The sequence below is a fragment of the Haliotis rufescens genome, unplaced genomic scaffold, assembly GCF_023055435.1.
Source record: "Haliotis rufescens isolate VD_foot unplaced genomic scaffold, xgHalRufe1.0.p SCAF_8, whole genome shotgun sequence".
Lineage (NCBI taxonomy): Eukaryota > Metazoa > Mollusca > Gastropoda > Lepetellida > Haliotidae > Haliotis > Haliotis rufescens.
In genome coordinates this window covers 41,127,353-41,145,445 of record NW_025964372.1, presented here as the reverse complement: position 1 = coordinate 41,145,445, position 18,093 = coordinate 41,127,353, and the positions used below count along the sequence as shown (strand labels likewise).

General features: G+C 39.4%; 1 protein-coding gene across 1 annotated transcript in view; it reads left to right on the top strand.

Moving 5' to 3' along the window:
* The window catches only part of LOC124122685 (heparan sulfate 2-O-sulfotransferase 1-like), a 228,632-nt gene that overhangs the window by 84,921 nt on the left and 125,618 nt on the right, over window positions 1-18,093 (top strand). The window contains exon 2 of the mRNA XM_048389359.1: window positions 15,473-15,546. Coding sequence (XP_048245316.1) covers window positions 15,473-15,546 — 74 coding nt within the window. The remainder of the gene's footprint in view (window positions 1-15,472; window positions 15,547-18,093) is intronic.

The following is an 18,093-nucleotide window of genomic DNA, read 5'->3' as shown; positions in this document are numbered from 1 at the left end:
TAAATTCACTTTGATCAAGTTGCTGTGTTGTACCTGCAAGTACTTGTCATCTTCTAAAAGGATTGGTCGGAATGAGTCCTGTTGAATATTTGTTGCGAATATGAGAGCAATATAACTTGAAATACCATCATATGCTTGTGTTTATTTATGTAGCTTGTGGGTAAATCTTGAACTTGGGTTGTACTGCCACGGTGACATAATATTCCCTTTACATGTGCAGAGTGCTGTGTGAGAGGGATATACAGAAGAAGCTGTGTAATAACTTGCTTATCGCCCCAGGAACTCAGCAGGGCCAATGGTTATCATCACCTGAAATTCCTTCATACATTACATTTGGGAAGGAATATGAAATTTGATAAGCCAGTGAATATGAATTTGAATAATGAAATTGTTGCTGTGTGACTTATTATATTATCATCACACTCATTTATTTACGGTCCTTGGAATGTGCTCAGTTACTGTTCAATTCAATAACTTCGCCGTCACTTCCCAAGGAGCAACAAGTACTAACTTAATAAACTCCCCAGTTAGCTGCCCCTGTCCTGTAGTCCGCACTGATAGATCTGCCCACTAGGGATGCAATATTAGATGTTTTCCATCAGCAAGTAATCTAAGAGGTATCATGTGTTGTGTTTGCCAAAGGTTAGGTCCTCCATTCCTGCAATGAAAATGGTGGGAATCTGTGAAGTTGGGTGTATAGTACTCATTTGCAAAGTTGAAGTGAGACGTGAAACTTCTCTAATAGAGATTCCACAAACTAATGGATTCTTGTTTTGTAGGTAACTGCCAACTATGAAAGAGTGTCTTTTGTAACTTGATTATGCTGTTATACAATATCTGTTAATTCTTTGTTAAATGTTATGCAAGATCAAATTTCAGTATTGTTTTAACCCATCTTGGGAAAATTACTCAAAGCTGTCATTTATGACAGATCTCTGTGTGAAAGTAAGGACAGGATTGACTAAAATGCATCACACTAAATCACAAAAATGTTTAAATGATGCAGTGCAGATACATTGAGGAGCCAGCTACAAGGGGCATTTAGCCCAGAGTTCCATCCTGTTTTTTAAGTGTTGAGCCACTTGTGTTTGAAAGTACTTTTTAATATTACCGTATTCGACGTAATAAGCGCCCAGGGCGGTCTCAAAATTAGAAAAAGGGGGCTCTTATTAGAATATTATTTTGGTGAAAAAAACAGTTGAAAGATAAATTTTGTGGTTTATGCTGACAGCCTGAAATGTTTATATGCAACAGATATATTTTTCCAGAATTAAATTGCCCATAATTAAGGGTGTAAATAACACACGAGTGCGTATTATAGGCGAATAAATAAATCTAATGTACATTGATCAATCGGAAGGGGTGCTAATTGGGATTGTTCACTAACCAATATATTAGCAAATATCGCTGTGGGCGCTTATTAGAGCTTATTACGTCGAATACGGTATGCAAGTATATTGACATGAATACATGGTATATATCACTGAATAAAATAATACAGACAGGTGCCTATCAACAAAATCTCTTTACTAAGGAAGGCAAGGAATATGACAAAGATATGTGCAGAACTCGCTAAATCAATTTTCTTCTATGAATAATACTATCATGAAAGGAATTCTGTTTGAAATTGATACTTTGATTATATCACATGAATTGTGGTGAGGTCACAACAACAGTTTCAGCTTTCTGACAACATTATCCCATAATAGCGCAGTGTGAAATTTACATTCACTTTGCTGTCTTTGCCACACTGTTTTTTTTCAACAGTGTATGCCATTTTGTTGCCCTTATCAAAGGGTCTTTCTACTGGCAGAGTACTCAAATGTAGCCTGCCAGTTCATCACTGTTTTTCACAACTGCAGTCATGGCAAGGTCTCAAGTACCCTGGTAGTATCGTGTATCATTTGAGCATTGTGAGTATACCGTGTTGCATGTAGCCTTGCTCCAAGGCTGTACTGAAAGACAAGCCCATGGATGTGTTGTAATTCTATCCTCCTAAAAGGCAAGTCTAGATATGTGGACAGTAAGGACTCCAGTCTCTTATATGGACAACTTGTTCTTATTATTTACATAATCTAGAAATTATGATTTAAGCTAATAATTTTTGCCTTAGAGACTTGAGCAAGTCTATGTTGCATGTTGATCATTCTGTATGTGGTCTCTGATGGACTTTATCAGTAGCGATCATTGTCCAAGTGTGTGTGGCACCAAGTAACATATACCTGTTAAATCAGATAGACCTACAACATTTTACAATCATTTTGCTATCAGTAGGAAAAAAGAGTAAGAATGATATAAAATGGAGGCGATATTTCCACATTTTATGCTAGTACCTGTCTCAAGTTTTCGATCATTGTCCGAGTGTGTGTGGCACCAAGTAACATATACCTGTAAATCAGATAGACCTACAACATTTTACAATCATTTTGCTATCAGTAGGAAAAGAGAGTAAGAATGGTATAAATGGAGGCGATATTTCCACATGTTATACTAGTACCTGTCTCAAGTTTCACAGGTGTATGCTAGGGCGATGTTCTCTAAGTCTCAGGATCAGTGGGATTATACATCAAAGCCAGACTACCTTGCAAAGGTTTCTCACCTTGAGAACTCTCGCCTGTTGGTTATATGCCTTCTACACTACTGTGTGTGAGGATGGAATGCTAACTTCAGAATTTTATGCCTGAGGATTATTCTCTTGGAAAAAGTGTAAATTGAATAGTTGTTGGTTTGTTTTTGTGGAATTTAATGAGATTTAACCCAGTTGTTTGTTGTTGATTTATCAACGTTTTCCTTGAGATACTTGAGCATTGATGAGGTTGAAAAGGATGGTGAATTCTGACATGTGCAGTATTTCATTGATTCATGGACTCTTCCCGCCACAGCTTTTAAAGTTAGGGATGAAAGAGAGTGGGAGCTTTAATTGTCACTATTTGTCAGTCCTCATGTGCTGAAGGCAGGAAGAAATGATTTTAACCCAGATGACTTCAAATTCACCTTCAGTTTTTGTACCCAATTAACCCCCAACCCCGAAAAAATATTTAAAAAATGATATGCAATGAAAATCAAATAAAAGATTCATTAATAGATAGATAAGACATTAATAGATAGATAATTTTTACAGACACAAACAATTTTATTGGTGTCTCTATATAAGATTTGCCATGTATTGAGGTGAATTCTCTTAGATGAGTAATTAACAAATATATTTCCTACTGACCAACTATTATTCTGAATCCAGTCTAATCAGAACCTAAATATGTATCATATTTTTCCACGATGTCTTTCTTTATCATACCTATGAATACAGAACACAGATGTGTTTAGCACTGTTGAGCAACATGATAAATAACTTCCCAGGAGACACAAGACGGTTGCTGCTATTTACTCCTTGTGTGTGTTACTGTTATTTATTCCCTATCTACATGATGCCTAGATGCAACATTGTGAGGGTTCCGAGAGACTACACCTATATTGTGATGTATACAGAAGGCAGCCTATGAGTTTCCCATTCTTCACAGGCTTCAGGATGCAACAGGGTAAAACAAAGGCCTGATAAAATATAAGATAGAGCCGATTTATTGACTCTTGTGTGTGGTCGCAACAGATTTTTGAGGGCTGCCATCTCCACTTCCTGTTAACCCTTTGAATTTTGAAATGTGACTGGATTGTGTTTTTAACACTTATTGCAGACTGGAATTTGTGCCTATTTTGTTAACTCTGTAAAATCTTCTTAAACGTAATAAGATAATTTTATTGTACATATACACCCACTTGAGTGGGGTATAAAAAGTTTGGTCATTATACCTAAAATAAGATATCATACATAGTTTTCTCCCTCATTTCATGAGTTTTTTTGTGTATTGTGTGTGATAATATCCAAGAAAATATCAGTATTACAGATTTGATGATACATAAAATGTCAAAGTTTGATTAGGCTGAACGGGTATTTATTGCTTGAAATCATAGATATAGAAACATATGCAATTGTTGTTGATGGCTACATTATTTAAGAGGATGTAATGATGTGATTTGTTTACATTATTTTGGACATTTACATTTTGTGTGGATAATTTTCCAAAGAGTGTATTTCTTTCTCGAGTGTGCTTTTTACAGTGAAGTACGTAGTGTTTTTGTTTCAGGTAGTGTTTATGGTAGGATGCATTATCAGTACAGTTTGAGAAGCTACCCTGAAGTATTGTAAGTGTGTAGAAACATGAACAAGGGAGATTATAGTTGTACTGATATACAACATCTTTATTACTATGAATGTGACGTTTCGGTATAGATACTAACACTGTTATCAAGCAAGTGATGTGATCAAGCAAGACATTACTTGCTGGATAATGGTGTTAGTATCTACACATTCATGGGCACAAACAAGTTGTATATCCATAGAACTATCACCCATCATACCAACTTCTAAGGGGACACTGGTGGCCCAGCACCATACCCGGGCTCGTGGGTTTCACTGAAGTGGTAAACATCTGAGACCTGCATCGCTTCAGGCTTTCCTCCAACATTAAGCTGACACGCCGTGATATAACTAGTATACTGTTAAAAGCGGCGTTAAACCAAACTCACTCACTCACTACTAACTTCTAAATGCCACTTGAAGAAGTGTAGGAACATGTTGCTGGACCAGCCATCAGTCCTCCTCCCCTTGCTGGTATTATGTACAGTAGTGTAAGTGTGTGGAAACATGTTGCTGGACCAGCCATCAGTCCTCCTCCCCTTGCTGGTATTATGTACAGTAGTGTAACTGTGTGGAAACATGTTGCTGGACCAGCCATCATTCCTCCTCCCTTTCTGGTATTATGTACAGTAATGAAAGTGTGTGGAAACATGTTGCTTGACCAGCCATCAGTCCTCCTCTCCTTGCTGGTATTATGTACAGTAGTGTAAGTGTGTGGAAACATGTTGCTGGACCAGCCATCAGTCCTCCTCTCCTTGCTGGTATTATGTACAGTAGTGTAAGTGTGTGGAAACATGTTGCTGGACCAGCCATCAGTCCTCCTCCCCTTCTGGTATTATGTACAGTAATGTAAGTGTGTGGAAACATGTTGCTGGACCAGCCATCAGTCCTCCTCTCCCTGCTGGTATTATGTACAGTAGTGTAAGTGTGTGGAAACATGTTGCTGGACCAGCCATCAGTCCTCCTCCCCTTGCTGGTATTATGTACAGTAGTGTAAGTGTGTGGAAACATGTTGCTGGACCAGCCATCAGTCCTCCTCTCCTTGCTGGTATTATGTACAGTAATGTAAGTGTGTGGAAACATGTTGCTGGACCAGCCATCAGTCCTCCTCCCCTTCTGGTATTATGTACAGTAATGTAAGTGTGTGGAAACATGTTGCTGGACCAGCCATCAGTCCTCCTCTCCTTGCTGGTATTATGTACACTGTGTCCCTACAAAGGACCCTCCAGTATCGAGCTGTACAGTTGAGTTAGGTCTCTGTCAATAATTCTATCAGATTGCTGCAGCCAAATTTGCTCCCAGTGTTTTTTATTGGGCACATCAATGGCTCAATTACACATAGTGTTTTCCACAGGGGTCTGAGGAGGTTTGGACAGGGGCTGTTCAATTCCTGGAGTACTTGGTGCGATGTTTGCATTACCCTCACCTCCGCCTCTTCTCCTCGTTAGTTCGTCTTCATTTGCCACTCTGACTCCAGTAATGTGTCTTGTCTTTATCTTGCCATCTGTACAAAAAGATAGGAAAGGTTTTCATATGAACAGCCAAGTGGGGATAGATCTTCATAAAAAGATTTTTTTGTCCGCTGGGGTGTTTGTTGATTTAATTCCATCTTAATTCTGTTTGACATTGCCAAACAAATTCGTTTTCATCTAAGTTCAGAGATAAAAACTGTGCTTATTTGATGTCAGTCTGTGATGCCATGAAAGGGATATATGGTAGTTGAAAAAGCCTATAGCATTGAGACCTATATTAGCGATAGAACCCCCATTAAGCTTCTGGTTTGGAACCTCCTAACTACTTAGAGCTCCGTGTCAGAATAAGGGGTGGTCGGGTAGCCAAGAGGTTAAAGCGTTCGCTCGTCAAGCCGAAGAGCTGGGTTCTATTCCCGACATGGGTACAATGTGTGAAGCCCATTTCTGGTATCCCCCGCCATGATATTGCTGGAATATTGCTAAAAGCAGCATGAAACCACACTCACTCACTCACTCACTCACTCACTCACTCACTCACTCACTCACTCACTCACTCACTCACTCACTCACTCACTCACTCACTCACTCACTCACTGATTATGATGATCAAACCATACTCACTCACTTCATTCCTATACTACTGGTACCTGATACGGCTGTTCATTTACTTCCAGTAGAGTAGAGCCCCATTCACCTGGCATGTCCTTAGTTGCTGCAGTGTACATGGATGGTAACATGTGTTTCATATTTAGATCTGTGCATAAAGATTCAGAGTGGCAATAAGCTCTCCCCAAGACTGTCTGACAAGAGGGGTGACTTCAACATTCCTATAGTCAATTTGCCCTTCATGTTGAGCAATATTCCAGCAGCACCAGCCACAATCGAGCATATTCTTTCTACGAAGATTTGGAAGTGCGTCATATCATTTTCGCGAACATCTGATATCATCACTACTAGATAGTGATTCAGAAACACATGCTCATGATATAGTTGGAATTGTACAATCAACTCGGCTTTCAGCAGAGATTTCTTATGGCTGAAAGGGTTTTGTTGCTTTTATTTACCTGATATAGCTGTACATGACATGTACTTCCAGTAGAGTGAGTGAGTGAGTATGGTTTTACGCCGCTTTTAGCAATATTCCAGCAATATCATGGCGTGGGGACACCAGAAATGGGCTTCACACATTGTACCCATGTCGGGAATCAAACCCGGGCCACTAGGCTACCCGACCGCCCCACTTCCTGTAGAGTAGAGCCCCACTTGCCCATGTTGCTGCTGTGTGTGTTGTGGGTAATGTTCATCACTCAAAGAATTAAATGTAAAAAAAACAAATAGTTAAAGTGGGCTTAATACAATCACATCAATCTAGGTTGACAGAGACGCTGACTTGGGATGTTGCTCTTTATATTGATGACTGGTCACCATTAGAAATTGGCACTAGTCGTGTTGTCTTTGCCAAGCTGCCCAGTAGTTAAGGTCTCATAAGGAATAGTATAAATTTGCCATTTGTAAGGGCTTGGCTATTTAAGGACTAGTGGACTAAAAATGTTAGTTTCTACCACTGCTTGTTTATCTGATCAGACACAATTATTTATAAGCCACTGTCATTTTGCTGGAATATTGCAGAGTTCAGTGTTCAACAATTGCAAGCATTATCTTCGGATAACTCATGAACATATTCTTTAATTCAGCCAAATACATATAAAGATATGTTGATGGGTTTGAGGGCCAACGATTGCTGTTATTGTGCAGTCTGTGGCCTGTCAAGATTTCATCAATACAATCACCCCTTTCTTTGATCAATGTCTTCCTTCAAAAGATCGTCAATTCTCAGCAAATCTATATCGCAAAGTGAAAGTGAGTGAAAATGACTTTGATAGTGAAGATGTTATTGAAGCATGCGACAATTTTGACAGGACATTTTATACTTGAATGACTGTCCAATTAAGGTTTGAAATACTGTCCAGCTTTTCCACCAGTTCCTGTGTGAAGGAAGACTTTGTATTTTAAGCCTGAGTGGATTTTAATCATCGAAAAATGACATAGTTATCAGGAGGGACTTAGTGATTGAAATGTGTTGTAAGCAGACAAAATTGCACTGATGAAGAAATTTAGTCCTGTTATAAAACCAACGCCCTTGTGTATTGTGTGGTAATGTATTGTTGTTAGAGGATGTTCCCCAGAAATACTAGGCTGGATTGAAATGCATCAGCTGATGTGATGATTTGAATTAAGAGGAAATCTTTTCACATGGCTGAACTTATGTAAAATGAGCACATACAAAACATGATGCTTGAAATACAAAGTTGTGAAAAACAGGCTTGATTACCAGCAGGAAAGAACAAATGATTTTTGCTCATGCTATCCACCACTGGGTTGTCTCCCCTTGATTTCAACCAGGAAAAAACAGGTGTCTTTGCTCATGCTATCCTCCACTGGGTTGTCTGGTCCTGACATTACCATTAGGAAAAACCAGGTGATCTTTGCTCAAACTATCCACTACTGGGTTGCCATGTTGCCTGATTACTACCAGAAAAAACAAACCAGGTGCTCTTTGCAAATACTATCCATCACTGGGTTGTCTGGTCCTGACATTACCATTAGGAAAAAACAGGTGATCGTTGCTCAAACTATCCACCACTGGGTTGTCTGGTCCTGACATTACCATTAGGAAAAACCAGGTGATTGTTGCTCAAACTATCCACCACTGGGTTGTCATGTTACCTGATTACTACCAGAAAAAACAACAACAGGTGCTCTTTGCAAATACTATCCACCACTGGGTTGTCTGGTCCTGACATTACCATTAGGAAAAACCAGGTGATCTTTGCTCAAACTATCCACTACTGGGTTGCCATGTTGCCTGATTACTACCAGAAAAAACAAACCAGGTGCTCTTTGCAAATACTATCCACCACTGGGTTGTCAGGTTGTGGCTTGAATACCGCTAGGAATAAATCTTTGCTCGAACTATCCACCACTGAGTTGTCTTGTCCTGGCTTGATTAATTATTTTCCTGTTGCCGTAGTATCGCAATCATGTTGCTGATTACAAATCATTTGGTGAATATGAACCCACATGCGTGGTTGATTTGACTTTTCTATATTTTGCTTGAGACAAATAGCCTTAGGACATTTCCATGATTTTATGATTAAGGTTCTGTTTAATATCATCAATTTAAAAAAAATGGAATCTCTTTGTTATCTTCAACGCTGGGAAGATATCATGAGTACCCTGAACTAACTGTGAATATGATGGCCCAAATGCTATCCAAGAGATTTTAGTTATGCCATAATAATGTTGAGATACCAAATAATACCAGTCGACCTAATGGTTGGTTGGTTGGTTGGTTGGTTAGTTGTTGCTTAACGCCGCACTCAGCAATATTCCAGCTATTTGACGGCGGTCTGTAAATAATCGAGTCTGGACCAGACAATCTAGTGATTAATATCATGAGCATCGATCCACGCAATTGGGATCGATGACATGCATCAAGCAAGTCAGCGAGCCTGACCACCCGATCCCGTTAGTCGCCTTTTACGACAAGCATAGTCGCCTTTAGTGGCAAGCATGGGATCGATGATATGCATCAACCAAGTCAGCGTGCCTGACCACCCGATCCCGTTAGTCGCCTTTTACAACAAGCATAGTCGACCTAATGGAAAAAGTATCATGAGGCCAAGTTGGGGTCAGGCTTATAAAGTTTTATAACATGTTCTTATTCCCTGCTTCTGTTGAGACCAACATTATGTAGCTGCCTGGCTGATCTTGCGTCTTCTTGTGCCCTGACGGTATGGATCAGTACTCACACTGTCAGCCATTTGTGCTCCTGTTCTATCATGACTGGGGCGGTCGGGTAGCCTAGTGGTTAAAGCGTTCGCTCGTCACGCCGAAGACCCGGGTTCGATTCCCGACATGGGTACAATGTGTGAAGCCCATTTCTGGTGTCCCCCGCCGTGACATTGCTGGAATATTGCTAAAAGCGGCGTAAAACCAAACTCACTCACACTATCATGACTGAACCCGTGAAGATTCCGGGGTAGAATAGGTCTTCAGCAACCCATGCTTGCTGTAAAAGGTGACTATGCTTGTCGTAAAAGGCGACTAACGGGATCGGGTGGTCAGGCTCGCTGACTTGGTTGATGCATTTCATCGATCCCAATTGCGTGGATCGATGATCATGATATTAATCACTGGATTGTCTGGTCCAGACTCGATTATTTACAGACCGCTGTCATTTAGCTGGAATATTGCTGAGTGCGGCGTTAAACAACAAACCAATCAACCAACTATCACAACTGCAGTTTGCTGTTTGAATGAATGTTATTTTACGCCAATCAGCAATATTCCAGCTATATATCAGGGACCTGAAGAGTCTGAGCCAGACAAAGCGGAGGTTGGGCAACAATCCATACTCTTGAGGAGGATGACGCAACCCACCAGGTCACACATTGAGACCACCTGCCCCTCAGTAGTTGACTCTTATGACAGGCCTGGTGTTTGGAGGATATGGGGAGGGAAATGGAGGCTGGTGGTTAAAGCACTCGCTCTTTACGCCAAAAGTCTTGGTGAGATTCTCCACATGGGTACAATATGCCCATTACTTGTGTTCCCTGGTGTGATATTGCTGGAATATTGCTAATAGTGGCATATATATCTAACTCACTCACTCACTCACTCACCCACTATTCTATAATGAATGCCCCAAGGGATGCAGTATTGTGTCATATAACCATGAGGTGTTACTTGCCATGGAGTAAAACCATTTCACTCACACACTCACTCACTGTCGGATCATAACAAGATAACCAGTGTGACTTTGAATGTATGAGTGTTTTGTCACTCTCTAGGAATTCAATGGCGTTTCTTACAGCGTTATGGTTGCTACAATACTTCTATCTTGTCACTTAGGTCATGGAGAAACATGTTTTATGTGGATAAACTTCAGCCATGATGGATGTCTAGAGTCGGTTTATGATGGAAGTTAAGTTGTCTGTACCATTATGAGGAGGATAATATACAAGGATTAATATTATTAAGCAGTGCCCAGGGGGAGCCTTGTTGACACTCAGTGTTATGCAGGGGACGGAGGGGGACTGACCAGGTTACCTTCTTGGGGGACAAGGAGCTCTGTAACAGTGGAACAGTTAACAACTCTGCATTTTTTAGATTTAGTAACATATTAGCTTAGGTAGGTTGCAACAAATATGAGAATATAGTTGTGCGTCTGAATATGTTCCGTCTGGGTTGAATAATTTAGTTACATGTTAGCAATAGCCTGCAGTTATGCTATTCATTTGGTTAAGTATTACTTCAAAGAATTAACTGTATTTTTTTGTTATATTTTATGCAATGTTTTTAATCCATCAATAATACTATTAAATCCACCAGAGCCGTTTGCAAAAATTATCTCCAATTTTATTCACAAAATGTTCAGGCAAAGAAAATCTGCATCTCCTCTCTAGCAATATAATCATAGCAATATTTGTATTCTATTGTGTATGTCAATGTTTTTAATTAGTCATGTTCATGTTTTGTACCCTGCCCCCTGAGGGTGTATATGTACAATAAATCTTCTTCTTCAAATAAAAAATATAGTTTTAAATTTGTATTTTAATATGTTACTTCAAAGCCCGTTCTGATATTGTATTCATGGACATTGACCATGGTCAGTGAGTGTGATGATGTCACAGAGAATATTTGCCATTGTTATCATTTTTGTAACAGTAAGCTAGTCTTCAAATGACAGAGATGGTGATGTTGCAAGCAGAAGCAATCACAAAAGCTGGCAGTGTCAAGCCAGATTCAGATTACTAAAGCTTACTGAGTTTTGTATAGTATGGATTCATCGCTGCAAATTTCACACTTGTCTCAGCTTATGATGTTTACTCTCTTTAAAGTTTTCCATAACTTAATGTAAAGCTTGACAGATCACTTCTGAGACCCGGTGATGACTGGTTTTGAGTATAAAACGACAATAATGTTATCCCTATCAATCGTAGCAGCTAGATTAGAACAAAACCCCAAATTCTTGCAGGGAGAGTACTATTGCTTTTGACAGTTTCTACGCTTTGCTTCTTTGCATGTTCAGTTCATTTTGACAGACAATTCATCATAGATGAAAATGTCTTGGGAACTTGTGAAATGGGTGCGATAGTCCCTCCCCCACTGCTTCACACCTCAGCCTTCAGTGGCCATGTCGTTAAGCCTTTGTATGCTCACTCATGTGTGATGTTCGACAAGCTGGAAGGTCATAGTTCAACCTTGGGATGTTTGCCTGTGTTACTGAGCTATGTCTTTTAATACAGTTTCGCATGTGCCAGGTGAAGTCGTGCATGCCATCATTCATACTGGTGTAAATGTAAACTAATGGTTCAATGCTGTTGATGGCTGTAGCAGTTTCTGTGACGGGTCAGTGTACATGAGAGGTTGATCTGATACACATTAACAAGAATGTGTTTGTAATGTGGATATAGTGGAGCGTGCCAGACAATACTGCTTCAGGCCATGTCCTTACAGACAAACCAGACAATAATGTTTTAATTGTTCATTGTATTTTATTTATGATAAGTTGTCTTTCTCTATTGCAATGTGCTTATTGTTACCTCATCCTACCGGGTGCAAATTAAATTTGGCCCCTCCCTCACAGACTAATCAAAGAGGGAATTTGGAAATGGGTGCCTGCAAAATCTCGACACTGCTGTCTCACAGACCAATCAAACATTAGGGATTTAGAATGGTGTCAGCAAAACCTCAGGTGCCTTCTCTCACAGACCAATCAAACGGTGGGGATTTAGAATGGGTGTCAGCAAAACCTCAGGTGCCTTCTCTCACAGACCAATCAAACGGTGGGGATTTAGAATGGGTGTCAGCAAAACCTCAGGTGCCTTCTCTCACAGACCAATCAAACGGTGGGGATTTAGAATGGGTGTCAGCAAAACATCAGATGCCTTCTCTCACAGACCAATCAAACGGTGGGGATTTAGAATGGGTGTCAGCAAAACCTCAGATGCCTTCTCTCACAGACCAATCAAACGGTGGGGATTTAGAATGGGTGTCAGCAAAACCTCAGATGCCTTCTCTCACAGACCAATCAAACTGGCGATTTAGAATGGATGTCAGCAAAATCACAGACCTCCCTCGCTTACATGCCAACTGAACAGGGGATTTAGAAATGCCCTTATGGTTGCCTGCAAAACCTCACACTCCTTCTCTCACAGACCTATCAAACTGGCTATCTAGAATGGGTGTCAGCAAAACCTCAGATGCCTTCTTTCACAGACCAATCAGACAATTTAGAATGGGTGCCACCCAAACCTCAGACCTCCCTCGCTTACATGCCAACTGAACAGGGGATTGCAAAACCTCACATTCCTTCTCTCACATACCAATCAAACAATGGCACTTTAGAATGATCGCCATCAAAACCTCAGACCCCCCTTTCACATACGATTCAAACAGAGAGAATTTAGAATGGGTGATATCAAAAACTTGTTCCCCCTATTATGATTTATGCCAACCAAGCTATTTAGGAAGGTTTATAGTGTCTATTCAACAAGCAAACTATCATGTCAGTTGATGTTAGGTTTTAATAAGGTTGTTATAAAGTGTGAGTGGAACCAATATGCCTCATCAAAGTTCAATATTCTTTGTGTACCTAGGCTATTGTTGCAGAGACCTGACGCTCACATCTGTTACACATTTGTCCAATGGAGCATATTGTTGTCTATGAATTCTGCCACTTGATGCTGTTCCTCTCTCATCCTCTGTACATTGTCATGCCTGTTATCACCAGCAACTCCTATATACACTACCTTCTCATGGCACAGAGGCACAATTCCTGTGTCTGTTTATGTTATTTATGATAAGTATGTATGCGACAAAGTATTTGCAGTTACAAATCTATTTGATGCACAAATAAGTTACAGTAACCACTAAGTGAGTGCTTGCAATAAAAATAGAGATGCCCGTCGTCCTATGCCAGAAAGGGATTGAAATATAAGGATGTAAGATATTTTGTTACTTGACATTTGCTTCATATTTAATTTCCTATCTGGAGGAGATAATTAGAAGCTACTTGAAACTTGAACTTCCTGATTCACAAAACCAGCCATATTTCCTGTATGTCATGTATCATGCAATCCCAGACTTTTCGTTCTCATGGCAGCTTGTATAATGGAGCTTCTTGAACACCTCATCCCCAGGGAGGACTAAAATTTGTTTTCATTATTTTGTGTGATTGAAAATGTATTGATTAATATTAGATAGTAAGCTTCTGTAGGCAATGTGCTGAGGCTGTTTGTTTCCCAATTACTAGAGGTTATGAGATGATTTCAACTTGGCTTACCTTTGATGGAAGATCCCGCTGGGATTTCTATCTGAGCAGTGGTCATTAACTTGGGGAGCAGCGGTCTCCTATATTGCAGCATGGGAGGGCAAGCTTGTTCCAGGGTCAGGACAAACATATTCAGTAAATATGTCAGGTATCACAAGTTATGTATTTGGGATGCTGGGGATCGTGTCTTTAGCTTATTGGACATTGGTTCAGGTTGATGTACTAACAGGATGCTCATCAGTATCAGTTATGTCAGAGCTGGGACTTTGTGGGAATAGAAACCAATTTTGTAACACTTCGACATCATCCATATTGATGATGTACAATTTGCGTCTTGGCAAATAAAGCAGTTTAGCCTTGACCACCAAACTCAACCTCGAACCTTGATGTGATGCTGGACTGTCATTATTCATTGATATATTGGACAAGGCTCTACCATAGAATGCAGATTGGGATCTCATTATGAAGTTATATTTGGAAACTATTGCCATGATTTTCCTTGGGTCTTTTGTGTTGATTATAAACTGAATCCAATATTGTTTATATTGCTCCTGGCCTTCCAGGCTATGCAGTTCTATTGTTAGTTATCATTATGTCTTATTTGCTAAACTTACTGCCCATATGCTATTCAGTTGGGATGACTCATTATTCTTAACTTCTTGCATGCTTGCCGTAAAAGGCGACTATGCTTGTTGTAAGAGGCGACTTACGGGATCGGGTGATCAGGCTCGCTGACTTGGTTGATGCATGTCATCGTATCCCAAATGTGTGGATCGATGCTCATGACATCAATTACTGGATTGTCTGGTTCAGACTGGATTATTCACAGACCACCGCCATATAGTTGGAATATTGCTGAGAGCGGCGTGAAACATGAACCAGCCAACCAACCTTAACTTCTTCACAGTTGATAGAGAAATGTGATAATGTGACATTGTCATATTTTTAGAGGCTCAGATAACAAATATGTGGCTTCTCTTACATAATTGACTGCTGTCGGCAACTAGATTGCAGTAAACACCTGCCAGTAGACCAAAAGCTAAATCTGTTCTATGAATATTTTGTCGAATGGACTCTAACATAGAAAATAAATGTTCCAACAGCTTTGTTTGACAGCACAATCCCCCGTGCACTGGATGCCTGCAAGTGTGCATTGATGTAGGTGTGAAAATCCTGCTGTGTAATATGCATGTATTCAGTTGTATGGCCTACCTAATGTAGTCACAAAGCTACTAAGTGTAACAAGTAGTGCACACATGAACATGAATGTGTCTGTCTATGGCAACGTATTGACATTTACTTAGGAAAACAATGAGGTGCCCTTTCTAAACTGTACACATTTTTCAGGGAATTATATCCATAATCCATATCCAAAAGATGGATTACAGCATATGTACGTGCTGTTAAATGTCAGCTGTGATTGATGTGTTTTCAGTTTTCTGTACTTAAAAGTTTTTTCTTTGTTTCCAGAGCGAGCAGTCACCAAATTACAGCTGGATAACATGGATATCGCCCGGAGGCCATTATCATTTGCCAATGATCAGGTAATATGAAAGTTTGTGGTTCAGCTACTCCAAATGTTTGCTGATTTCATCACTTGAATTAGCTACATCAGTGCACACATTTTGTCCTGATTTTCATGGGATATTTCCTTTAGGTTCTGATGTGTCAAAACAGCTGAAAAAGTGCTTGTGCAGTATGAGTAGTATTCACACACTCTGATATGATTGGTGCAGTATGAGTAGTATTCATACACTCTGATATGACTGGTGCAGTATTACGTAGTATTTGTAGACTTTGCTGATGTAGAATCATGCATCTCACTCACTCACTCACTCACAAACCCCCTCCCACTCACTACCACATACATACACAGCGCTTGGATTGTTGTAGCCAAAAGAAATCTCAGCTAAGTCTTGAAGCCCTCTTAGCACTAAGTCATCTTAAGTTTACGACAAAAACTACGACAGGGTCAGATTTGTATCTGAACTTATGACAGGTAAGATTGCAGACAATAGATTGCATGTTGAAGAAATCGATTCGGTTCTATAGGTCTACTGTATCATTTCTGACTACAAGACCAAGTGGTTTCTGCAAAACACAGACAACAGATCCTGGAAAATATGCCGCAAACATCACACTTAGCAATTATGACTTCTGACCAACAGAAAGTCGATAACAGATGATAGCATAACAATTGTTTTTTGTTTTTTTCATGTATTTCAGTTGCAAGACTAGCAGCATGTTTGCATGTTATCGCTATGACCATGACCTTTTCTTGTCATGGGCATTTAATTTATGTAGAGAGTGGGAGTGGTTTCCCTTTGACTACAACAAATGAAATATTGCGTTTATTTGAGTGAGCACTTTGTCATTTACGTATAGTTGGATGGCATTCTGTTTGATAAGTATTTAATCCATGACTGAATATTCCATTACGAATGATGAAAGCAACGTTTCAAGTTTATTCTCTCAGTGTTGTGTAAAATACTTAACGTCATTTGCAGACAGAAACCATAGTGTTTCTGTAGATTGCTAACCAACCTTACATAGCTGTTCAGATTGTAGTAAAATGTTAACAATTCACGTCTACTACTCCTGCTTGAGTAACTTTCGTGTTACCATACAGCTATCCTGAGATCTTGACACAAGAGAGGCATCATATTGGAGTAAAAGATTTGATTTTTACGATGGTTGGTTGTTTTACGCCGCACTCAGCAATATTCCAGCTATATGACAGCGGTCTGAAAATAATCGAATCTTGACCAGACAATCCATTGATTGATGTCATGAGCATCAATTTTAATGAGATTGCATATTGTTAATTTTTTTATTCACTATCATTATATCGTCAAGGATGTTTGTTCAAAGTGTGTGATAGAATACACTTATTCCTTGTCGTGGTTCATATTAGTTTCCTTTTGCTAGATGTGAGGTCCTACACAGTGACACCTTACAGGAGATTATTAAGGTTATAGGATATCATAAGGAAATCCTGAACATATATGAAAGAAACATACATACAAACAGGATATTTACAAAGTACTATGTTAACTTTTGTGATGTGAGTTTCAAGGATGAAATAGGCATCTGTGATTTTCAAGTCTTGATCTTTCTTCAGGATTTGTTTTACCATTTAATTTTTTAGATGTGCACAAAAAAACTTACTCTGTTAGTATCTCTACAAATACTTAACCACTTGGTTAGTGCATGTCCTTCTTTTCACTTGTCCTGGTGATTTTCACTTGTCTCATAGCATAGTTATCACAAGATGCAGTCGGAAATAATATTGTAAACTGATTGAAAAGAACATAGCAAAGTGTGCGACCTGTAAATACATCACAACGCCCCACAATTACGACATGGTTTATGCAACACTCCCTGAGTGAGTGAGTGAGTGAGTGAGTTGGGTTTAACGCCGCTTTTAACAGTATTCCAGTTATATCACGGCGTGTCAGCTTAATGTGGGAGGAAAGCCCGAAGTGATGCAGGTCTCAGAAGTTTACCACTTCGGTGAAACCCACGAGTGGTGCTGACAAATCTAACACTCCCTGAGCTGAATCGGTTACTTATATATTTGCAACATTTTCTTTTTCCTTATATATTCTTATGCCTGCTAGTTTCATCTATAAAAGAAAACAGCTTTATGATATTATTCTCATTGATCATGTTACAGTAAAATATATAAAACCACCCTCTGGCAAAAAAGAATTCACACCGGTATAACATCAACATTTATCTTCTGTTGCGGTTTAATTGTATGTTTTTGAAAATTATATGAATATATTTAAATTTATGAATGCATACATGAATTTAAGTCTACATTGTCTACATTTAGTCTTCCTGCATTGGGAAACCCCGGCTTATTTCACCTCTGTCACAAAAGAGTTCACTGTCTAAGCTGGGATTAGCACTGTCTAAAGTAAGATAATATTGCAATAGGTTTAAGACAGATACAGGAATAGCTCTTATTGCATTTTGTAACCGTAGTTGTAAGTAATCAAGAAGTGTCTTAGCTAAGACAGCTTCATGAATAGGCCGTCAGGTTATTTGGGGGCTAATCTATGTCAGTTGTAAATAATTCCTTCCAT